Source organism: Typha angustifolia, chromosome 4 (assembly GCF_048772165.1).
Source record: "Typha angustifolia cultivar Huaian chromosome 4, ASM4877216v1, whole genome shotgun sequence".
NCBI lineage: Eukaryota > Viridiplantae > Streptophyta > Magnoliopsida > Poales > Typhaceae > Typha > Typha angustifolia.
Genome location: NC_133242.1, coordinates 5,351,022 through 5,377,920, shown reverse-complemented (window position 1 = coordinate 5,377,920; position 26,899 = coordinate 5,351,022). Strand labels below are relative to the sequence as shown.

The 26,899-nt window shown below is 31.9% G+C and overlaps 1 protein-coding gene across 1 annotated transcript; it reads left to right on the top strand.

Annotated features, from left to right (window-relative positions):
* Positions 1-23,694: 23,694 nt before the first annotated feature.
* Positions 23,695-24,779, top strand: LOC140759170 (germin-like protein 3-8). Its single transcript, XM_073095658.1, has 2 exons — positions 23,695-24,053; positions 24,272-24,779. The coding sequence occupies exons 1-2, from the start codon at positions 23,731-23,733 to the stop codon at positions 24,612-24,614; spliced, it is 666 nt and encodes a 221-aa protein (XP_072951759.1). The 5' UTR covers positions 23,695-23,730; the 3' UTR covers positions 24,615-24,779.
* Positions 24,780-26,899: the final 2,120 nt, after the last annotated feature.

The window sequence follows — 26,899 nt, the reverse complement described above, 5'->3', positions numbered from 1 at the left end:
ACATATTTATATCCGACATCATTTTATACGCGAGTTAGTTAAAGACAAAACAATAGCACTAGAACATGTTGAGACGGAGAAATAGTTGGGTGATTTGTTTACAAAACCTTTGGATTTACAGAGATTTCAGTATCTTCGTACTTCCTTAGGGATTTGTGCTTTGGACTGATTTTATTGGGATTTGTATTTTTAGTTTGTGAGTTTCTTTTTATTTCTTTTTGTTTTTTTTAAGTTTTTTTTTACTCTGAAATTTTCTTTGGTTTTAGTTTCAGATTTGTCGAGAGTTTTTGTTATAAAAAAAAATTGATGCACTCCTAGATTCAATAATATACTTTTGACATAAAAATATGATTTTTCTCTTGATTATGAGTTATTATAGTCAATTTTGTCATCTTGTAGTATATTGTATCAATTTTAATTTTGTCACTCCCTCGACTTTTATAATAATGAAACCAAATTTAATGCACTCATAACGTATGTGTATTCTTGAGTGAGCATGATATCATGAATTATTTTTTTAAATTGCTAACTATTAACTTTGATTTGCACAGTTTGACCTCATGCTTAGTCATCAAAAATTTGTTCATAAAAGATCAATGAAAAGGGCTACAATGAGTTAGTGTGAAAGCCGTCTTGTTTAGAGTCCAGTTTGACTCAATACATTATTTACAAATTCAAAAAAAAATGACATATATGAATTTCTTCTTTGACATTGTTTGATTTGTATTACAAGAAAAGGGCTACCTACTCATGTGTGAAAGCCATCATTGCACCTATATGTTTCAGTAAAAAAAAAATACAGGAAAAATTCTTGTCATGTTATGGAGAATAAGTCGAAAAGTGCAAAATTTTCTATACTAAGTCGGTTTGACTACTGTGCTGCATCATTGGTTAAATAGAAAAGTTTATTTAAGAAGATAGTTTCATGTTATCTATGCTCAACTTGCATATGCATATTATTATGATCAATCAAGATTAATTTAATTTTGACTGATAAATTAGAATTGATTATAATATGCTTTTGATGATTTGATTGATCTGTGTATGACTTATTTCATTTGATTGTCGTACTCTATGTCTTGAATCTATTTTGAATTTTTTAGAAGTGCATCTCCAAAAAGATTTTTTTTTGTTTTTACTGATTTTTTAAAAAAAAAACCCAAATCTCCAAGATCTACATCTTTTTCATCAAATTTTTTACTTCAAACTCTTTTAGAGGGTAATTCTCCTCCGGATCTAAAGCCTTTTGACCGAAACTTCAAGATTTTCTTCACTTTTTGTGAGGTATGATCATTCCTCAATTTTCTTATTTTTTATTCAATTAAGTCTCTTGATCTTGATTGATTTCGTGCGGTTTCGAGTTTTGATCACGTTAAAGTTAATATCTTAATGTTTCTTGTGCGATTGAACGTGATAACTTAGCATTTTCAAGTGGAAGATGGATTTCACTTAAGGTCTTCATGGTTTCTAGAATTTTTGGATTTCTTGTTATTTTTTTGTATGCTTTGGGCATATGTTGAATTTTGCAATTTTTTTTTCCTTCTCTACAATGCCTAAAAAAGCTACAGTTACTAAGAAACCAAGGCCGCCTTCGTCACCTACCTCGACTCCGTGTTGACGATTCTTCATCGTCAGTTCCCTCCGAGTTCCTAGTCTTTGGCATTTGTGTCAAAAAGGGGGAGAGTGTGTAGTGTGTGGTGTGTGGTGAGTTTAGGAGTTTACTGGTGTAGAGGGAGTGTTGGCATAGGGGGAGTTTATTAGAGTTTACTGGTTTATGTTTACTGCATAATAACTTTGCTTAAGTACTTTTGAACTTATGCTTACTTGATAACTTGTGTTTGGATTGTTATTCATTTCAAGTTATTTTCACTTGATCTTGGATTGGTATATTTTTATTATTTGCAGGGATTGAAGTGCGAAATCTTCTAGACTTGTTGAATGCTCATTTTGAATTCTTTGTAATATCTTGTAAACTAGATGTTGTGTCACAAATTGCCAGAGGAGGAGATTGTTAGGTTTTTTAATTGTTGGCAATTGTGTACAAAATATTCTAAGTGTATTTTTTACACGTATATGAGCTTTACACAAGTCTAGAAAATCTCTGGTTTGAAGAATTGCAAAATTATTGAAACAAAGTTGATGAGATCAAATTATACCAACGAAGTTTGAAAATCTTGGACTTTCGTGAGTACGGATAAGACTCGGATTTGGCTCTATCTTGAAGATCATGAGTACGGATAAAACTCGGATTTGACTCTATCTTAAATATCATATATAAGGATTGTGAAACCCTATCTCTAGGGTGGTTAAAGAAGTATTATTGAAGGAGACTTCTTGAGGCTACATCGATTCTTCAACGAACAAGGTTCTACTCATCCACAAGAATTTAATCTTTCGTCTTAAGGGCTATCTAGACGAAAAATCAATCTCGATGGCTACTGAGATTGGACTTCAATCACGAGAAGCAGTGAATCGTGGGTTCTAGCCAGCAAGACTGAGAGGAACAAAGTCATTTGGATCGACGGGTTGTTTTGTGAGTCAGTCTTGTAACTGCTAATATTCTAGTGATTGGTTTTGATCCGAGTTTGGATCCGTGGTTTTTTTCCCGTTTGGGTTTTCCACGATAAAATCTTAGCGTTCATCTCTACTTTCGTTTTTAATATTTTTTCTGACTTTTACTAAAGCGAACGAACAATATCATTGCCTATAGGTTAGATACATACGTGTGTCTATGGGTTTTTTCATCTACAATTTTAGAGGCTAACAAAAGTTCAAAATAATTTAAAATATCCTTGATATGAGATGACCTCAGCATCAGGCATTCGAATGCTGTTGGATGGGCGTTCAAACACTTCCTCAAACTCTAAATTTGTACTCTCGAGTTTGAGCATTCGAACAATATCAAACGATATGAGAACACTATTAGACGAAGAGTGCTCTCGAATTGCGACATTTGAACACTATTGGATGGGCGTTCGAACACTTTAACGAAGATTGCCTCGGGTTGAGGCATCCGAATGCCTCAACATTTTGCTGCTCTCAGATGGCACCCACGGGCCGTTCGAACGCACCCAATATGTTCATAACATGTTCACACATAGAATAGTGTATTTTCGCATTCAAACTCAACCAGTGAAAATCAGTCATCGCGTTCGAATGCACTTGAGAACAAGTCAGTGCATTTGAACACACTCGGACCGCGTTCAAATGTACTCGGACCACGTTCGAATGCACTTATGTAATATGCAAAATTCTAGAGTTACGTGAGTCCTGATATGACTTGGATTTGACTTTATCTTGTTAACCTATGTAAGGGTTGTAATGTCCTAACTCTAGGGTGGTCGGTGAATGCTTTTGTTAAAGAGTTATTGAGGCTACAATGTTCTTTTACCAACAAGGTTCGTCTCTTCTACAACACACCAAGCTTTTGTCTTAAGGGTTATCTAGATGAAAGATTAATTTCGAGAGCTACTGAGATTAGAGATCAATCACGGAAAGCAGTGAATTATGATTTCTAGTGAGCTAGACTAAGAGAAACAAAATTGTGATGATAGACGGGTTGTTTTATAAGTCAATCTTATAACTACTATAAATTTAGTAATTGGTTTTGATCCAAGTTTGGATTCATAATCTTTTTCCATTTAGATTTTTTCACATAAAAATTTTGGTGTTCATCTTTACCTTACTTTTTGATATTTATTCCGCATTTATTAAAGCAAGGAATTGATATCATTGCTAAAGTTTAGATACATACGCCTGTCTAAGTTAATCTTTTCAGTTTATTTCTCTCTATTTTCAATGGTGGTTCAGGACTTTGTATTTCTTTCTTCCCTTTGTTCTCTAATAGTCTATCTAGTTTTATTTCTTTGCCTGCTCTGCATATGTTGTTGAATCTATGGTTACTTGTCTTTTACATGTTTGTAAATGCAAGGCTGTGCATGTCGAGTTAGCGATTGGATGTCTAGCTTTTTCATCGCCATTCTGATATGTGTTGAGTTTTATGCTAAGCTTGTGCAGGTTTGTGAATCTCATGCTCCTACTTGTTGTGATGTGTGACTTAATTAAGTAGTGAGGGCATGTCAGGTCCCTACCTCACATGTTTTGTTGTTGGGTATTTGTATTTATATCTTTAGTTAACTGGTCGATACCTGTTTCTTTTTTAAACTGTCTATTGTAAACAAGTTTGAGGATTATCTTAATAGTTCCTATATATATATATATATCAAGTTTTGTAACTCTTTGATGCTATGAATAAAACTTTGCTTATGGATTTTCTCTTAAGAAAGTAAATGTGTGTTATGAAACACTACCTAACAACTTAACTTTTTTGTCAATATATAATTAAATACTCTTATTAAACTCGACTTATATTATCTCTTAGAGGAAATCAGAAGGGGTCTCACTTTCAGTTACCTGTATATATATAATATCATATATTTATTTTTCTATAAAAATCTAAGATTAAATTAACAGAAACTTGGGGTTATAGGACCTCATAAAAAGATACAACACCTTAAGATTGTCACCAAAATGTATGAGATGAAATATATGGGTATAAAATGGAAGCAAGATTTGGAGGCATATCATCACAAAAAATGAGATTGATTTATTTGGTAAAGTTAATGACTCAATTAGCAGCTTGATTTACTTTACTCTATATATCCTTGCTTGTTGGGATTTTGGATATAAGAGATGCAATTGGCAATGATGTTAACTAACCAAGGTATAGGTTTCAAAGGTGATGACAACAATCCAGAGAGAATGTAGATTTCTATTAGCTGCCACCTAAAACTTTCTCCATGCCTTCTATTCCAGTTGAAGTGCATTTTGAGCAGCATTGCTACAACCACGTATACACAAAAGATATTCATAAAGACCTTTAAAAATAAACTTACCACAGTTTATCATCTATTCACATTCTTATACATCTTAAGAATGCGAATAACTATGCTTACAATATTTTTTTAATAAAAAATGGTACCCTATATTTTTTTAATTGTAACATGGCAACTATGGCTGTAGCATTTTGGGCAATTTAAATTAGAATTTAATTTAATTAATATTTTTAACCCTATATAACCTCTTTTAATTTTTCTTTGTATCTTTACCTATTTAGTTATAAAATGATCGGAACGTCCTTATACTTATTTAAGTGAACTAAATCACCATCGTCTATAATTTAAAATGGTGTTTTTTTTAATCTTTTAATCTAGTTTTATACTCATTATGAAAAAGAACACATATGAGATGAGATTAATCCTCCATTCTTCCCTAGCAGCAACATAATATTACTCCATTCTTGTTCCTTTCTGTAGCAACAAAAGATGTTGCAACAAATTCTTTCTTTGTCACCTCTCTAATTGGAAATAATTAAAAAGAAACTTTACTTTGTACCATTATGCTACAATCCTTTTTCACATAGAAGATGCTATAATGATGGATTAGCATAAAATCTATCTAATGAAACAGTTTATTTTTTATGCATTAGAAAATATTCCACCATACTAGAAATGAAGGCGAAATTATATAAACCAATGAAACAGCATCATGTGAATACAATATAAATCTTTTGCCAACATAATTGAGAATCAAGATTTATATTTATTTGATAGTGCAATAAGCAAATATCGAGATGAAGTAAAATAATATTTGTGAATTTCATAAATATCCATATTTTGATTTTGTAAAAATTTAGCTTTGGATTCCATAATAGATACATTGATGAATTTTCTAGATATATATCTGGATTTTATATATGTATTATCAAGTTCTGTAAATACATATCTAAATTCTCTATACTTACATGTACCGAACAATTTTTATATATTTTTTATATTGTAGGATATGTGTATCTTTCTATTACATTCGGCAAGCTACCTTAGAAGAATCAAATCAACTTAAAAAATACGATGATGTACCAGATATATGCGATGGTGATAATATTATACATTTGAATGCTCTATCCGGTAGTTAAATATATAACCATGAAGATGAATTAAGATAATATTTAAAAGTTTTATAAATATAGTTATTATTCCGTAAATATTTATTTTTGGATTATGTAAAAGTTTAGTTTTGGATTCCATAAATATATTTCTAGATTCATATATATTTCATAGTGTCATAGATATAATTAAAAATTTGGTAGACATATTTTCTATTCTTGATATATGTTATCTAGTATCCATACTTACTATACTAAATAATATGTATTTAATTCTTATGTTACATAATATGTGACCCTTCATATAGTGTTTCATAAGTGGAATCAGATCATGTAGTGATGTATTAGAGGATATGTTTGTCGTTTGTAGTCTTGAATATTGATGTGGAGATGTTGAAGGATTTATAGAGACATGTAGTGAATTTTTAATACTTAGTTCTATAAAATTGAATAAGTAGAGGCTCAAAGGAGCAATAAGACATACCTAACAATTAATAGCATTGAATATCATGATAAGTGTGAAGTGCCAAGCTCCAAATGTTGACACTATTTTAGTTGATCTTGTTGATGAATAAGTGTAGATGACACTTTTTCAATGGGTAAATATAAGAGTACTTTATTTATTACATATGCAATAGATGCCAACTAACAAATTCTTTACATTTCTTTTTGCTATTTGGGCATAGTTTTTCTATCATCTACGATTAGTTCTAGGTTCCCTTCATGATAGGCATAAAGATATTTCTAATACGATTGAAGATGAATTTCCATGCATCACATAGTTACTTTATGATACATTTGTGTAGGAAAAATTTTTAGTGCACCTCTTTTCTAACATCTCACTATCAAGGTAGGTAACATCTTACTTCCCTAGCCATAGTTACTCACAACTAATATTTTAGGTTGTCTAAATAAAGTGATGAAGGAGATCAACCATTTGTCTATACAATTTTTTATTAAAACAATGCGAAAAGGTGTGTAGATTACTTCTATAAATAAAGAATAGATGTAAAAAAATTGACTTGAGAAAATTATAGAGGAATTAGAACAAGTGCGGGATACTTAGTAATTCCGCCTTCTACTAATGTGATGTCTATTTTATTGTAAACAAATATAGAGAAGAGAAGCTGCACATGTAGAAAATCGAATGTGTTGAGATCCTTTGTAAGCATGATATCACTGCACTTGGCCGTAGAATCCTTAATCCATATAATTTCTATGATAGTTACTTTATGAAATAAAGCTACTTAGCAATTTACTCCAACTCTAATCCGCCAAATAGTATCAAAGAAATTTTGGCTATAGAGAACAGTCATAGATATCAAATTGCTATCTCCTCGAGTGAAACTCGAACCGGGAAAAAATGAAAAAAAGAAGAAGAATGGCATAATGTAAGGTTTCATTAAAATAATTCTAATGATGTAAATATCAAGGGTCTGCTGCACCATCAACTCCAACTCTCGTCATGATCTTTTAGTTTCTTTTATCAATCTACTTTTACATATGAATTCATATTTCTTATCTAAAAGTTTCTCTTTTGTATCTACGGATTCATCTGTTGTGTTAGGTTTATGCTTAATTAGTTTTCATTTTGCTAAATTGAGTTCAATGAAATTGATCATGTTATTTATAACAAATAGCATTTGGAGTTATATATTTGGAATCCCTAATTAGTATCACAGAAATCTATAGTTAGTAACTATAATTTTTATAGTTATTAATTAAGAAATTCATAATTAATAGCTATGGACAGAAGTTAGTATAAATAAATATGAAGATATGAAGTATGAAATCTGGAGTTAGTATATATAAAATATGTTATTAATTATTACATATAGAATAAGTTTAATGATATATGTTATATTATTTATAATATAGTGAATTTGAAGTTATTATCTCTAGAATCCCTAGTTAATATCTTAGGAATCCATAATATTAGTGTTAATTATGGACTCCATAGTTAGTAACTAATGAAATCCATAATAAATATTTATGGAATCTATAAAATCCGGTGTTAGTATACTTGGAATCTATTATTGGTTAGAATCGAGTTCAATAAAATTTCTCATAATATCTGTAATAGAGTGTATTCAGAGTTATTACTAAAACATTATGAGTATCTTAGCAACCGCAATAATTACTATTAGTAAAAAAAGAATTAATAGTTAGTAATTATGAAATTCATAATTAATGACTGAAATTTGACAATAATATATATGAAATCCAAATATACAAATTATGGAATCCAGTTAGTATGTATGAAATTTGTTATTGGTTCAATAAAATATGTCATATCATTTATAAGAGACTGTATTTTGAGTTATCATATATAGAATTCTAAGTAAATAATTTAGAAATCCATAGTTAATAACTACAAAATCTATTAGTTATTAATTATTGTATCCATAGTTGATAACTGTTGATCCATAGTTAATAACTATTGAATGCATAGTTATTAATTCTTACTAACTATGAAATTATATTGATGGTGTATCAAAATACTTTACTACTATACAAAAATTTTACAAAAAACATATAAAATTATTTGTTAACACAAACATTTCATAAACAAGTTATTTGTTATTGTGCTTAGACACTTTCAGATATCTAAAGATTATATTATATACACAAATATTTCAGAAAATAACATCTATTATTGTTGTATATATTTACAAAATAAGATCGGAATAAATAGATTGTATGCCAAAATAGTTAGCTACGCTACACAAATAAATTCATACTAATCTATGTTTCAAATACTCTGTTGTTGTGCGTCAAAGTAAAATATCATTATTTCATACATTCCAAATTAATCTAAATATAATTTTATTATTTCACAAAATTAGCTTTCATTAAAATAAATCAATATGTTGGCTTGATTCATCTATTACTTTATATACATATATATATATATATATGATGTGTTCATCAAAATGTTATAGAAGATTTGTATATAGACTATCATTGAGTTAATAGTTATATCCTCAAGTAAAATACTCCTTATTTGAAGATCAAAACGTTTCCGGATGGCTAAGGGAAGAAGTTCTAAAGTATGATCTTATGAGATGAACAATTTGGAAAAGAAAAGGTTAAACCTTTTTTAGAATAACTAAAAACCTATCTTATAACACCAACAAATGAATCTTAGATGACTTATTTGAAGGTATGTCCTTGAGAAGATACTTGTCCTCAAACCATTTTTAACTAATTCCGTTGCCCTCTATATTCACAATGATGCGATTCAATTCATATTGACTCCACACTAGATATTAGGTTTATGGGAATGAGCCTATTTATCTAGTTGAGTAAGTAGAAGTAATAAAATTAAATTTTGTCAGAGTGCGTTCGAACGTAAGGACCGCGTTCGAACGGGGTGGTTCGAATGCATATATCATGTTCATATCGATAGAGGACAGAATTGACGCGTTCTAACGCGTTCGTATCGACAGAGAACGAAAATTTCGCGTTACTAATTTCCTTGCCCTCTATGTTCACAAACACTTTTCTACTCGTTCTTTTGATGACCACTTCCCAGGATTGAATAGAAAATTACATATTCTGGTTTCCATTTAAAATTCAACATAAAACAGCTCTAACAAAAATCTAGTTTAGTTCCTTTTCACATTAAGATATAAAATTCACACTGATTTTGTTTTGGAATTGAAAATCTATACGCAACTCCTATTGTCGATTATTATCAAATATCCAACGAACTCTTTCGAGAAATAGGTATCGGTAATAGGATTCCCCTAGATGAATAAAACCTGGAACAACCATCAAGCAGCCAAAAAGAAAACCAAAGATAAGGCCGAAGCAATCAGGTAGGATGAGCAGTCCAAGAATGGGCTATATCTATATCTATATTAATCTAGATAAAATAGAATTGATATAGATCTATTCAGAGACGGATCATTTGACTTCACCCTGCCACCAAATAAACATATACTCAAAACCCGAAGACTCCACAGTCCCATCTAAAGTGCACACCTCCCAGAATTAACTCATTCCTTCTCTTCTCTTCCTCCAATCCCAATATAAGCGAATCAATTCATCAACAAGAAATTTAACATTGCAAAAGAAAAATAATGAGGAGGAGGAGATATGTGTAAGCCTAGCTACAAGGCTGCTTAGGCAGCTGCCTCGGCCCCTGGCCCAAATAAAAGTAATGTTAGGGCCCAAGTCCAGTTTACTAAGGCTCCAGGCCCAGTTGAATCTCTATTAATTAGCCCAAAAGTCTAATAGCTATCAGTTTTAAAAAACCCAAAGACCAAAAAATTGTCTTTTAAGAAAGCCCTAATATCAAGGTTTTTAGTTTTAGGCCACGTTCTTTAGAATTCAAATCTCAAAATTTCGTTCACTTTCTCACCGGCAACTTACCTTCTCAATCCAATCAAATCTAATTATATAATGGTAATTTTTTTTCCTAATTCCTAATAATTCTAACACTAATCTACTCCAAAAATTTGAAAGATGATTAGTTTTTTTTAATAACTCTAATTTAGGTCAAAACTCTGAGAAGCACTCCAAAATAATAAAAAAAAAACACTATTATTAAACTTATAGTAATGACGCGATTCAGACTAGATCGGATCACCTCGAAAGACATTGGGCTGAATGGATTAAATCTAATTATCTTATTTGCTTATTTGGTTTAGTTAGAGCATTAATAGATTAGGATTTTATTTAATTAGCTAAATCCAACTCTTTGTAGTTTTGGAAAAATATTCGCATAATATTCTACAGACCTTTGAATAATATCAAACTAGTCGGCTAAGATCGCCAACTTCTAGATCTACAACTTTGGTATTCATAACTTCTCTAGATTTGGAATCTATCTACGGCGAAACAAATGGTTAATCTAAGATAAAGAAGACTAGTTTAGTTAAATTTGTTTAAGACTTTTTAATTTAATCTCTATAAATATGGTCTTATGGCTTGTATTTTAGGCATACTTGGAATGAAAGATTAATTGGCTTTTGCCCTGGCATCTCCCTCAACTAGGTCGTCGACCTTTACATCTCTCTCCTCCCTTTTCACCCATTTCTTTCGTTGGGACGGTCTCATCTAATTTCTAATCTCCCTCTGCCGCTAATCATTTTAGTTCCGTAGGGCAGACCTACTTCTCCCCCTTCATCTCTCTATCTTAATCATTTCTATCTCCCATACGGTTTTTATCTTTACTCGCTATGGCCAATCATAAACTTCAACCATCTATTGTATCTGCATCTGTAAGCCACCACCACCATCATCTATTGTCGAACCACCTTTATCAACTACTCAACCTCCAATCCATCATCACCTCCATCCTATATCTAGGAATTTGTGTCTCCACTCATAAATTTCAAATCCCGTGCAGACCTGAATCTCAACTGCTATGAATAAGATCAAGCCGGTTTGTAACAATTGGTATCAGAGCCAACAATCCTTGGATAGTCATGGCTACCACAAGATTGAAGGCAGCAAAGCAAACGAGAAACCAAGGCTTGGAGACAGACCACATGGCTCCATTAAGATCACGATCCCTACAAAGTTCGCGAGGACGAACGGAAGGCCTTTCTGATATCTCGCAAACTCTAGCGTTCATGGTACAAACGATGTTAGAGATCAAGGCAACCCTAATGGACATGAACCAAAATCTTCCAAGGCGTACACTTGAGCATATCAATCATGGCGAAGGTAATCAAGGTGGCACACTAACAAGAGCAAGCGCAGCCATTGAACTAGATCAAGCCATGGCAACGAGAGTTGAACCTACACCGAGGGCACCTCCACAACATGACGAAAGACCACCAAGGTATACATCCCGTCAAAGGAGACCTTGCTGCCCACACTAATAAGTAGGAATCCTAAAGTGGTCGTCAACCATCACTAATCGCCACCTGAGCCGCTGATTGAAGGCATTGAAGCTTTGAAAGATGTCGAGGATCCGATATCTCGACGGACCAATCCTATGGTTATGGCTGCCTATCAAGTTCCTTACCGATCTAAAGGACAACCTCCTCAGCCCATAAGCAATGTGCCAAAGCTTAAACCAATCAGCCCTTGCGCGAGGCCTAGACTAGACTCGAGCCTACATTGGATTGTGGGTGAGTTAAATCTTAGCCTTGGACTAATTGGTCGAGCACCAATCAGCGGACTACATTGTGTTACACTTGGTCGAGCCATGGTCTCCTCTACAAGTCTTACGCTCTTGGACTCGGCTCAAATATTGGAAGTAAGGATTTGACAACCACAAAAGGTTTGAAAATCATCATAAACACCTTGAGGATAAGGTGAATGGAAGAATGATGGAATGATGCGATTTGGACCAAATCGGATTACCTCGAAAGACATTGGACTCAATGGATTGAGTCTAATTACCTTATTTGCTTATTTAGTTTAGTTAGAGCCGTAGTAGGTTAGAATTTTATTTAATTAGCTAAGTCTAGCTCTATGCAGTTTTGGGAAAATATTCGCAGAATATTCTATAAATGTCCGAATAATATCAAACTAGCTGGATAAGATCACCAACATCTTGATCTACAACTTTGGTATTCACTTCTCCAAATTCGAAATCTATCTATGGTGAAATAAATGGTTAATCCAAGATAAGGAAGACTAGTTTAGTTAAATTTGTTTAAGACTTTTTGATTTAATCTCTATAAATAGGGCTTATCGCTTGTATCTTAGGCATACTTGGAATGAAAGATTAATTGGTCTTATCCCTGGCATCTCTCTCAACTAGGCCGCTGGTCTCTACATCTCTCTCCTCCCTCATCACCAACTAGTGCCACCTCTTCCATTGGCATGGTTCGTCTAGCTTCTAATCTCCTTCTATCGCTGATCTCCCTAGTTATGTAGGGTAAGTCTACTTCTCTCCTTTTGTCTCTCTATCTTAAATGTCTCTATCTTCCATATGATTTTTATTTTTACCCGCTATCACAGTTATAGGCCAATCATAGCTTTCAACCCTCTATCGTATTTGCATCCATAAACCACCACCCTTATCAATTGCCTCAACTACTTGGCCTCCAATCCATCATTACCTCCATCCTATATCTAGGAATCCGTGCCTCCACTCACGGATCCCAAATCCCATGTAGACCTGAATCTCAACCGTTATGAGTCGGATTAAGCCGATTCATAACAAGTAGTTTTTGCTAAATTTTGGAAAAATAAAATCTTTCTCCATATTAGCCAATGTGCAAAAAGATTTGAGATCAACATTGCCACTGCCATAATAGAGACTTACTTCTTTGTGCAAATAAGATTTTAAAAATGGTAATCTTATTTGAGGTTGTCGAGGTAGTATCCTATTCAAATAACTATGAGTTATGTAAAAATAGTTGCGAATTGTGCAAAATAATTGTGAATTACAATAAAAAAAATAGGGAGGAAGTGGAGGAGTGAGCAAGGTACTATCCTATTCAAACTTTTGAAGATTTATTTCATAATTGTTAATACATTAGTCTGAATTTATTATCAATAATGCATAAGTATTTGTCAAAAAATAGTAGGGACGAGATTAGAAAGATGAATACTTTTAAAGTAAAGACAAGTAAATGACCGATGATCTAAAGATAGTTTGTAGATATATTTACAGACCTACACTAGTACAAACTAGAAACTAGGTAAACTAACTACGTCATAAAATTACATGTGTTTAATAACTGCGAATTACATAATAAAACTACAAAACAGAAAATATAATTTTTTAAAAGTCACAAAAATATAAATGTTCGATAACTATAAATTACATAATAAAACTATGCAAATATAACTATGAACTATCTCTAGATTATCAGACTTGAGAAGATATGGATCAGCTATTAAGTTTCTAGAATCATTTATTTGTCTCTATTTTAAGAGTATTCATCTTTCTAATCTCAATTTGACTATTTTTGGCAAACATTTAGGTATTGTTAGAACTAAATTCACACTAGGTATTAGTAATTATGAAATGAGTCTTTAAAAGTTTGAATGAGATAATATCTTTCTCACTCCTTATTCTCATTCTTTTTCTTACAATAATTCGTAGTTAACTTACACAATTATAGCTATTTTTATGTAACTCACAATTATTTTTGTACATTTCATTTTTTTTCTTCATTTTATTGATAATGTTTAACTACAAAATTCATAAATATAAGTGTGAAGTTTTAAACAAAATTGTGAATTGTGTAAAATAACTATAAATTACAGTAAAAAAAACGGAAGCAGGAGGTGTGAGAGAGATACTACCATATTCAAACTTTTAAAAACTCAATTTTTTCATTAGTAATACCTAATGCGAATTGCTACAAACAATTATGATTTAAAGTCTATTCACAAAGTAGGAGGTAACAATGAAATGAAGAATAAAGAAGTAGGAGAGTGGAATATATAATTAGATAAAATATCTCAAATAGATAATCTTAGGAAAAGATGTATTGGACTGAACACAACTCATATGGTAATATTTTTCTTGTATCATATGGATAACAATAGAAAAGATGTATTGAACAAATACATAAGGTAACATTTTCCTTGTATGATAAGTTTGTATAGAATTATTTCAAAGTAAAGAAAAAGAAGACAAAAAAGGTGGTGGTGTGAGAGATAAGAAAAAAGAAGAAATAGAGTAATTTTTTTTAGTATACAAGTGACGAAGTCAAATAGTATAATAACACTTCTCTATATTTACAATATTTTGTCAGTATTTAATGATATATCAAGTGGCAGAAGGACAAATTTGAAAGAGAGAAGAAATAATATTTGACTTGCAGGGAAAATTCAGAATAGGCTAGTGTAAAAAATAAAGATTAAGTGTATTTTTAGTACAAATTTTCTAAAAATTACAATGGTAGTAGGAGAAAAAACATAAATTATATATATATATATATATATTATTTATTATATATTTATTTATTTATTTATTTTTCAAATAGCCCTCCTATATTAAAGAGAAAGTAGATTCAACTACAGAATAATAAAAAGAAACTGGTGCTCTATTGTTTTCTAATCCTGCCATAACGGCTATAATTATATCATTTTAAAGAGAAAATAGATTATAATATAATCAACCATAATTATGTAATAATATTTTTTTTCCCAAAATTGCGTCAATAAATGAAAGTAGATAAGGATTAAGGAGGTAGTTCTTGTCAAATATTTTAAGTGCAATAAAAGACTTATAACTTATACAAGGAGACTTATTATGTTTTTATATTTTTGTGTTGGTTGTAGATGGTTTGAATATGATGTTGCAAAAAGGCAAAACAGAATTGTTTGATTAGAGGTCTAGCATATGATGTGAAACTAAATGAGATAATCAACTTCCAATATGTTAACGATACTCTTCTGTTTATGCAAGCTAAAAGAAAAAATAAGAAGTAAAAGTGATAAAAATTTATTGTGTTTAGACAGTTTTAAGGCTAAAAATAAATTTTAAGAAAAGCTCGTTGATTTATTTGGGTATTTATAAGAAATGGTGCTGGCTAAGCTATTAAATTATGGAGAGGAAGAGTTACCTATTAAGCCTATTAAGTATTTGAGGCTCCCTTCATATGAATGCAAGAATGGATGTCGATTATCAAGAAAGTTGATAATATACTTGCGAGTTAGAAAGAGAAATTACTCTTCTTCGGGAGAAGATTTACTCTCATTACTTCTATTTTGGGTAATGTGCCTTTATATTATTTGTCTTTTTTTAATATGTCTATGTGGGTAAGTAAAATGATTGATAAGCTAAGAAGAATTTATTTTTTGCATGGCACCTAGAAAGATAAAAGATGATATACTTTAGTTATTTGGGATAATGTCTATATGAGAAAAGAGTATGGTGATATAAGGATTCTTAATCGAAAAGAATTAGATGAGGCTTCTAGCAAAATAGTGGTGCAGTTGGTAAATTTTAAAAATTAGATGTGGTATTGGATTGTGGTGTAGAGATATCATAAGACAGTTAAAGTGAAATCTTTTCAATTGATGAATCCCTAGAGAGTCTCTTTTTTGGAGAGGAATTCTACAGCATGGGTTTCTATTCAAAGCTGGTTTAAAGTGTATAATGACAAAAGAGCCAAGTTCTTAATGATATTTGGATTGGGGATTGTTCTTTGGCAAAATGCTCCTATATTGCTTGAGATGAGAAGGTGACTATCTAAGATGTGTGGGGTGGACATAACTGGTGTTTGAAGTATCGAAGATGTTTAACTGAGCAGTTAATTATAGATCAATAAAGTATAATTAACTTGATTAGTAACAGTTAAGTGCTTGTCGAATAACTAGCAAAATTCTTAGAGACTAGTTTCATGGGAATAGTATTAAGATAAAGAATGGACAGCTAAAATAGTGGTTGATTTGGTTGAGTGTCTTATTTTGGTCTATTTTTTTTAGAAAGGAACAATAGGATATTCAACAAGTGTTCTATATACTAGGATGTTTTATTGTACAAAGTTAACTGTCATTTTAGTATGCTGCGAAGGAATCCAAAGGACTAATGCCTACGAAGAGAGCTTGCTAGTTAACGCAAGGAAATGTGGCGAAGGATCTAGTCGCTTTAGATTGAAGTCATGAGGAACTAATTCTATTTTTTGTTATTGCTACTTTAAATACTATGTTTGTAATATCACTATGACATTAGTTGGATGTTTTAAAACTGGGTTTGTGGTTGCTGGTTAATTATTATTTCTCTCTAGTATAGGGTGTGGTAGTTTCTTTACTGTATCAGGTAATTATTTCTATTCAACAACGAGGTCTATTAATAGAAAACAATTATCTAACAATTAAGATCGGTAAACATCCACTAATAGAATAGTCCCACCTAGTACTCCTCCTAAATGAGAAGACTAGACATGCTCTTCTTTGGGGTCCCACCAAATTAAAACAATTATCCAACAATTAAGATCTACCGATCCTCACCACGTAGTAAACATGGGGATTAAAATCAGTATCGATCATCCAAAAAATAGATCCGCATCGACACACTTTTTTTTATATTTAAAATTAATAATAATAATAATAAAGATATATATATAAGTTACTGATTATATGAACTTTAAAAACTAAAACTATTTTTTTCTCAATCTCTATTTCTCCCTTTCTGTCGCAAATAAAAAACTTTTCTCTCTCTCTCCCGCTCTCTCTATCTAATCTCCACATCTCTAATCTTACGCTCACTTCAAAAAAGAAAAAGAAAATTGGATGCTCTCTCTCTCTCTCTCTCCCCAAGTTGATTTTATGACCTCCATCAACACCCTGTGAACTCCTCTGATGCAAATCCAACATTGTTAATCTTCGACAACCTGTGGTATGCAATTTTTTTTCTTCTCTCTCTCTCTCTCTCTCTCTCTCTCTCTCTCTCTCTCACTCTCCTCTCTCCCAATTTCGGTTGAGACTTGCTCAATTCAGATCAGGCATATCAGCCGATCAGGTCAATAGACCACTAAAACCACTAAATAGGATGGTTTTAGGGTGGGATCATATTCAGCTAAAATTGGGAACGTAAGTTTGAATGGCTTTGTAAACAATTTTAAATATTTTATATAAAAGTATTTTTTTTTTCAATCTAAATTCAATTTTAATCATGATTAAGTAAATTAAACTAATATAATTCGATTATTGAAAAGTACAAATATTTTGATAGCACTTCTAATATTTTAAAAATTGTATGGTAATTATGATATTTGAAAGTATTTAGTAGCAATTAGGTAAAAGTCCCAAATTTTTTTGGGATAATTTCTAACTTTGTTCACAGAGTTAAATAAATCATAGTGTATAATTATACTTTTAAAATAAGGAAATCAGATTACAAATAACTCAAATGCCGAGTGGGAATCACAAAATTTCTAAAATGTAGGGTGCTATTTGAAAAGTTCCCTTGATTTTATTTGAAGCTAGTAATTTTCTTTTGGATCATTGAAATGAATAAAGTGTTTTTTTTTTAAAGAAAAGATAGAGAAGGACAACTTCATTGGCCACCTCCTTCCTCAAGGCATGCAAGGTGGAGGGAGGTGAGACTGCTGTTTAGGGTTGGGCTATAAGAGATTGCTAAGTTGAGTTTGTTGTGGTCATTTAAGTGTGGATCTGTTATTACTTCTCTTTTGTAAGTTTGTAAATGTAAGGCTATGTGTGCTAGGGTTAGTGGAAGTTGTAATGACGCAGCTAGACATCTAGCCCTTCTACATCTGTATTCTTATCTAGGCTAAGTTTTATGCTGAGCTTCTATGGATTTGTAAATGTTATGATCTTTTTTGTTGTGATGTTTGACTTACTTAGGTAGTGATAGCATGTTCAAATGGTCATTGCCCTACCTCTCCTATGTTGTTGAATGGGTTTTATGCTTATTTCTTGAATTGTTTTAGCTTGATATCCATTTCTTTCTTAAGCTGTTTATTTGAGGATTATATTAATATTTCTTTTGTATTAGATTTTTTTTAACTCTTTAATGTTATGAATGAAACTTTGCTTATGGGGTTTTCACTCAAAACAATAAAAAATAAAATAAAAAAGAATGCATGTTATGAATACACTGCCCACCAACCAATAGACAATTCTTGATAACTCTACCCTTAAACCCATTCCCAACTATTGGTTCTAAACTCTACTTTGGACCATATAAATAAACTTACTATAAGTTTCCTATGGGAGAAGGCAAAGACCGTATGGGTTTGCATCTTGTGTACTCGGTTAAAGTCACAAAACTTAAGACCATAGGGTCTACTCTTTTTGTTCAAAATGGTAGGCCTGCTTCGACATTGTTGAGCACGAGGAAGGTCTGCAGAGGCAGCAGGGGCTCCACCATGGTCAGAAGAGGGCCTCTATTAAGGCCTGGATCGAGACTTTGAAGAAAGTTTGGATCTCCTTCAAGTTTTCTTTCAAATCGATCGAAAATTCTTTAAATATTGCCCTTTGCCACGTTAGTGGCTCTTCTACAGGGTTGACTGGTAATGGTGGTATTAGAGGAGCAACAATGGGGATGGACCTGAGTTCTAGTTCATCCATCAGTGCTCCTTCTTTGTTCATCTTCGTTGATCTCATTTTAACTGTCAGTGGAGGAACAATTGCTCTAATAATATAGTTATGAACTAGATATGGAATGATCCATTCAAAGGAAAATTAATTTTTTATAGATTGTAGTCTCAAAAGTGACAGATCTAATGGTTTTAGAATAAAGTAATTATAAGATCAAAGTGAAAAGATATGATAGAAACAAATGGGAATACTAACATTACGGCAGTGTTGTGGAAGGGTGATGGATAGTTGTGGGATGGTGGATATCGATTATAGGGTAAGTTGGCTCATGATGAGAGGTGTGGATTAGGGCTTGGTAGTTTGGTAGGGTTTCTAGAGTCTAAAATCTACTCTTAGAAAAGCGAAAGCAATCTAACAACGATAATTTAAAGGTAAAGGCAAGATAACGAAATTAACTCAACTCATTATTCATTTCACTATCTCATTATCCCCAAATAAAATAATAGCCATTCCTATTTATAGGAGTATAGACATAACAGGTCAGATCTAACTCGACCTACTTGGCATACATATACGAATTATTCATTTTAATTCAAATCTAAAAGTAATAAGCAAAATTAAATAAGTATACTTGACTCAACTTGACTCAATCTAACAAACTTGCTTTCGTTGTCGGATCTTAACTAAGTGCTTCTCCATAGCCTACATGTTGGGCCAACAAAATTGTGCCCAATGTGTGGCTAATAGTAAGAGAGTGGAATTTCTCTTCAATAATTGAAGATGTGTCATTTAGGTATGGAGATCCTTGCTCTAACTTAGTTATCATCTTTAATTTGGACTACAACTAGATTAACTATGATTGGGTCCACTTAATTGGGAACCAAGGAAAATTCTTGGCTATGGCTACCATCATTTGTATAGATTAAAACGCCATAAATAGAGTTTGTTTTGAAGGTGTAAAAGGGAAGCCTAATTATACTAAATAGATGGCTGTTGAGCATCATGACAGAGGAGGTAGCGTGCAACCTAAGTCTAACAGAATAGATCAAACGGTCAGCTAGGTGCTACCAACAAGTAGAGATCTCAAAATTAAGTTTGATGGGTCCAAGGACCCACCTGATAAAACTTGGGGTTTTAGTTTCATTGGTAGAGATAATTAGGCCAACTTGGTTCACACCATTGCTAGGCTTATCACTACATATTCGACCCTAGAAGCCGAGTTCCTTACTCTATTGAAGGCCATCATCTCAACAACCCAACTTTGCTCTTTTCATCGTCAAAGGACTCTAGCATAGTCATTGATGCCATCAAAAACCTTAAGGATCCTCTTTGGGGCAATGAAGACATTATTTATCAATGCAGATAGTTACTATCGAATTTCACTTTATGTACTTTTGTCATGCCTCTGGAAACTATAATAGGATAGCCAATTGAGCTGCCCATTTTAAAGTGTATCAAACTTTTATGTTCTTAGGGGTTAAGCGCTCCTCGCTTCTTGGTAAATTTAGGGGTTAAGCGCTCCTCGCTTCTTGGTAAATTTATTTGTATCCTCTATGTTAACTCCTCCTTAGTACTTTTTCTAACTATTTTAATTAAATTTTAGATGAATTAGAGACTCCCTTTTTCATTAAAAAAAAACTTAAAAGAAATACTGTCCTATAACATTTTAAAAGAAAGTAGGTTACGATCTAATCAACTACAATTAGGTCAATAATTATTTTTTCCAAAATCACGTCAATAAGTGAAAGTAAATAAAGACATACTTTAGCTAATCATTTATTTCTATTCAAGATAAGGAAGTAGTCTATTCATTGAACAATCTCACCTAGTACTCCTAAATAAGAAGAGTACACCTGCTCCTCTTTTGGGGCCCCACCAAATTAAAACAATTATCCACCAATTAAGATCCATCGCCATGGTACGTGCACCACATTTGCCTATAATAATTTATATAAAGCTAACCCTTTTTTTCTTTTTGAATCTATCTTCTGTTTTAATCCTGATTATTAGTTAAATTTAGCTGACATAATGATATTTTCAAAACAGTACAAAAATTTTAGTGGCAATTATAATATTTTAAAAATATATGGTCATTTCAATAACAATTATGTTAAAGTTTCAAACTTTTTAAGGATAGTTTTCTCGTAGTAAAATAAACTGTGATGTAAAACTATATTTATATATTAAAGAAAGATATTAAATTATAAATTACTCAAAGATTAGGAATCAAAATACTAAAATGTAGAGTGCTATTTGATAATTTCCTTTGATTTCCTTTTTGGATGATAGTTAAAAGATGAAATAATTACACTTAGATCTTCTGATCTATTACCATTTTTTACCCTAAGTTTTTTCAATACTTATCTACACCGTCTAAATTAAGAAATATATATATATATATATATATATATACCTCTTTGAACTAAGAAAAAAAAAAGTTATACCGAGCTCTCAACTAAAATTTTTTAGATTAAGGAATGTATGTGGTAAAATAAGTTCAAAAAGTGGTTTAGGAAACCTAAAATTTATTGCTATCACAGCTAGATGTATCATGAGATTGGTTAGTGGTGTCAATGGGAAAGACCAAGACCCAACTACAAAAGTCATACTATGATCCAATCCCTACCAATTTTCAATAAACAATAACTTATTGCTATCACGAGGGAAATATTTCATGACATCACAAAGATTTCAAATTTGTTGGAGGTGTTAACTTTGAAGACCAAGATCAAATTATGAAGTCATACTTCTTACACTTCAGATAATCATATCGTTATATTTCAATGATCGATAGATATTACTATGAAAGACGTGCACATAGACATATATGATGATAGTTCTGAAAAATTCTTGTATATTAATTATTTTTCATAGTATTTATATGTTGATTCTTATATAATTCTTCAACCCATATTAGTATCTACATATGAATACAAACTCAAATATTAATACCAATGAGAAAGTCTCCACTGATTTAAATTCATTTCATTTTCCCTCCTATCTAGAAGTGGAACACCGTACATCTGTAATGGGTTTATGTTGCTAACTTATTAATTACTCTATAAACTTAAATTGTTATAAAATAACGATATTTATATTTTATATTTAATAGTGTGATTGCTTCATACAAGCCACTTACAACCCTAGCTGATCACTATACCAAGTTCTTGAATCTAGATTGGAGATCATTGTCTTCGTGAGGGAAAAGAATGATAGAAGTGTGAAAGGGATGCAATTCCTCTTTGATCTAAGTGAAAAAAGAAATTAAGAAGGAAAGAGCTACATTTCCACCATCCTCTTAATAAACCATGATAAAAATTAAGGTTAGACAATGTCAGAGTAAACCATCAGTTTCTACCAGATTAATCTTTTGAAATATTTAGTCACTTAGTTGTAAATCTTCCTAGCGCAATAGGAAGGTGATCATTCAACGATTCTCTTTAAGACCGGAATATATTAAGTAGATAATATCTTACTAATTTAAGAGTTTAGTAGTCTCATAAAGATTCATATTTAGATTCTCACCTTGAACCTCTCACAATATGCATAAGAAAAACTTTCCTGATTAAAATAATATCATTTCTAAATACAAGACTCTTGGTATACTTTTTTCATAGTTTCTCTCCATATTTGCCAATACTAAACAAACTTAAAAAAGTAAAACTCCTAATCAAAAGATAAAACTAGACTATAACTTCGACTATGACTGCAAATTAAACCTAACATAGATTCTAAAATAGGAAAACTAATTCAATTCGGATTTGATCTATGACCAATGTTTGATTGATGGAACACTCAAATCTCCTGCATCAATCCTCTTTATCAACTCCTCGGTAAATTTTTCTTTGCAACTCACGGTTGCCTATTTTTTTCTTCTTTCTTCCAGATAAAATCTCTCTCTCCTACAATGACATCTTAGAAAAAGACCACAGAAAAAGTGAAAAATTAATTCTATTATTACAATTCAAAGTTCAACCCTTATCATGGTTCACTGTATTCTTTTGGTCCACCATATCTATAATTCGTCAGAGTCACGGCCTATGGAGTCTGGAGTAGTTGGAGAAAATTTGTAGTTCAAGGCCGCATTAGATACACAACAAAGAAAAAGGGTTTATATTTTGAAGATAAAAAGATTAGGGATTTATGCATCATCTCCAAAATCCAATCTTGCCAAGTTGGTAGCTCTGGATATAATCCGTCCAAGTAATAGCTTGCATGGAATTAACAAACTTAACTAGCTTAAATTTCATCAATTTAACTGCAAGATGATAAAAATAATTATTTTATACTTGTTTGCATATATTCCTTTCCGTTAAAAATGTTTATAACCTTTTGTTTGTTACATTACTAATATTTTAAGATTTATAGGATAAATGCCATTATCTTGTTTAAAGGAGCCAATAAAAGAGAAAGTACATTCAAATAAATTTGTCTTGTTTGCAGCTACTTGTGCAATTAATTTCACTGGCAAGAAGAGATTAAAAATCATAGGATGTATAATCCTACACAGAAGGAAATAATTGAAAAGACTGAAGAATTAACAAGGGATACTCATTGTAGTCCTTTACAAAGATTCATCAATGCAAGGGTGACGGTCTTATACACACAAATTGAGAGGGCCTTAACTTGACTACAATAATACGGCACTAATTAATTAACTAATCCTCGTGATCCGTGATCCATATTATTAACTAGACAAAAATTTCCCAAGTTTAGTGGATGAGAAGAAAAGTTGGTGGTATCTTCCAGTAGGTAACAAATAAATAAATATTTGTTTCTATACTTGCATTCGGCTCCTTATATAAAGCATATTATTGTGAACAACTTCACACACATCTCCTCCAAGTTAAACAATTATGGACTCCTCCCAGTTCTTAGCAGCATATATCGTCTTCCTCTTTTCCACCACCATCTTTATCACCTCCCCATCCTTAGCCGACCCTGACCCCCTCCAAGACTTCTGCGTCGCCAAAACCACCGCCGACCTGATGATCGACGGCTTCCCGTGCAAGCCCATCTCGGAAGTCGTCCCTGATGACTTCTTCTCGGCCGCGATCTCGATGGCTGGCGATACCAACAACATGTTTGGGTCTAACATCACGGCGGCGAACGTCCTCAGCTTCCCGGCGGTCAACACGCTCGGCATCTCGATGAACCGCGTCGACATAGCTCCCGGAGGGTATATATGTTTAGCTGATCACCATTATAGAATTATTTCTTAGTAGAAGAGAAGATAATAGATCTCAGAGAAGTATGAATATAACACCCTATATTTGAGTTGATCTATGGTTAATGTCATCCACTCAAATGGTCTACTTTCCTACTATATTATTTTTTATTATCTCGTAAGCACTACTACTTCTACGTACTAAATCTTGCATATATATTGTGATCCAGCGTTAACCCGCTCCACACGCACCCGCGAGCTACCGAGATAGGGTTCGTCGTCTACGGGGAGGTGCTCGTCGGCTTCGTCAGCACGTCGAACGTCTTCTACTACAAGATCATCAAGGCCGGCATGAATTTCCTCATCCCAAGAGGGCTCATGCATTTCGAGCTCAACATAGGGAAGGAGCCGGCCCTGGAGATCACTGCTTTTAATAGCCAGTTGCCGGGGACGGCGGTCTCGTCGATGACGCTATTCGGGTCGAAGCCGGCGATCCCCGACGAGGTCTTGGCCAAGACCTTCCAGGTGGATGACAACATCGTCAACCTCATCAAGTCTAAGTTCGGTAACTGATAACGGATGCCGTGTCGATCGCATGCATGTGCGGTCTTGTGTGTTTTGTGACAAAGAATAAATTGTGATTTGTGGAGTTGGAGGGTGTTTTTAGTAAAAGTGCAAGCGTTAATCCTTCAGTAAAAAAGTAATATCATAAATAAATAAGGCGATTTTCGTACATCATCTATTTGTTGTTCAAATGCTTTATCTTTTACGTACTTAGGCTCTTTTGTCCAATCCGCATGGGCATAAAAAAAGAAATTTTTTATAAATAACACCTCATAAATTGACTATATTACAAATAGGATCTTTTTCTTTTTATTATTTACAAACTTAGCTCTCTATTTGCTAAAAGATTACGTGAATGTGTTAATTAAAATGAATAAGATATTTATTTTTATTACATTCTACTAGTACTCGTTAAATTAAAGAGAAAATTATATTTTACCATAGGGTCTTGCGAGCAGCCCTATATTTGCTTTGCCCATCTATAATTTAAGTTATGTTATTTTATCCCTTAAATTAAAATTATTATTTTTTAATTATATTTAACTAATATATATATATTAGAAGTAAAGATATTTATTAAAGACAAAATTATAGATAATTGGTTAAGCTTTTTAATATATCTAAAATAATACCGATCATATTTCAGACGATAAAAATATAAAACTTAATCGATATTATTTAAGTTGTATTGAAAAGTTTATCCTACCCTTTATAATTTATAATACTTTTAAATTCGGCATATGAATTGATTAAATATAATAAAAAATAATTATTTTAATTTAAAATATAACTATAAGGGAATAAAATGATACTATAGAATTATAGGAAAGCGTTTTAAATTTAAGTCCAATAAAATTCCCTAAATTATTAAAGTGTAGTAGTCAAAACACAGGATGTTATTTGAATATTATTTCAAAATAAAGGACACAAAGAAGCGACTATTGGCATCATTCATAAGTTTCTCCTGCATATTTTCCACATCATTCTAGAAGAGAGACAGGTGGCGGTAAGTACTTATATGTCTTTCGTTGTCGTTTTATTACTTTAAGTTGAACAGTCTACATCCGACCATATCCTTGCTGTTTGCTGACAGGGAAAGAACAAAAGATATATATGAAAGGAAACAAGTTTTCTAGTTAAAACGAAGGATATAATAATGATAATAATAATCGAAGAGTATGACATTCTATTGTACTTTTTATCTCTCTTCATCTCTTAAGTCGTTTGAGATAATCATAACCATTGGATTAATTTAAATAAATATCTAATTTGATTAAAATATTATCTCATTAAGATTATGATAGAGGTTTTTTTTGATGAATTATGATATGTAAGTATTAGTTGCTCTATAAATATGTGTCCTTAGTTTCAAGTATTTATCTATAAGCTCTTCGTCAAGTAGGATATTAGAAGTTTAAAAAAAAAACTGAGAGTATAGATATTAAAAACAACGATGTATATAAGTAAACATTTATTTTTATTATATTATATAATTAGTATTATCAACACTTGTCTTGTTATCGAACTTCGACAAAAGTGGTATATCTTCACTTAGACGTTTTGCCTTGTTTGTTTTGAGTTTATGGGCCCTATCAAATATATTTATATTTTTTTAATATCTAATTAAATTTATTTTTAAAAATTAAAATTAAGAAATAAGACTAATCAATTCAATTCGGAGCTTAGCTCAAACTAAACTAGATCAAATTTGTTGCTAGATTTCTGCTTGTAAATTATCTCCCTAGTAGCTATCAGTATCTAGTATACAAAGGGGAAGTGTTTTTGATCCAATAGTAATGGCAGAACCTTTTTATCTCTGGTATATATATCTTGATTATTGACAAATCATGTACATGGGACAACATGCAAAACAATCATGGTGTCTCAAAGTATAAAGACAAAGAAGTGCTGATTGTGTCGTCCATCTAAATAAGAAGAGAATAAATCATTCTGTTTTCTTCTTTTATTACCTCCTCAGAATGTTCAAGTAGTGTTCTCACTGTTATCTTTTTGCATGATTCAAATCATATCTGTCAATTAGAAATAAAATATGAAAAAAACAGTGATGTCCTTTATTCAGGAAGATGTAGCTATGGATTTTCCTCTGGTCAAGGGCTATTTAGTCATTATGGTGGTAGAAGATCTCTCGAACAAGTATAGATATGCACACCTATATTCGGTGAAGAAGGTGACAAATGTATGTGAGGGACATGGTCAAGTTACGCAGTATGCTAAGGCCAATTATTTCAAATCAAGATCCAATCATTGTTGGTCAAGTTTGGCAGCAGTTCTTC

Excerpts from the sequence above, each read along its gene's own strand:
- LOC140759170 (XM_073095658.1), top strand. The coding sequence starts at position 23,731 with ATGGACTCCTCCCAGTTCTTAGCAGCATATATCGTCTTCCTCTTTTCC. Across the intron at positions 24,054-24,271 it reads GTCGACATAGCTCCCGGAGG|CGTTAACCCGCTCCACACGC; the intron begins GTATATATGTTT and ends ATTGTGATCCAG.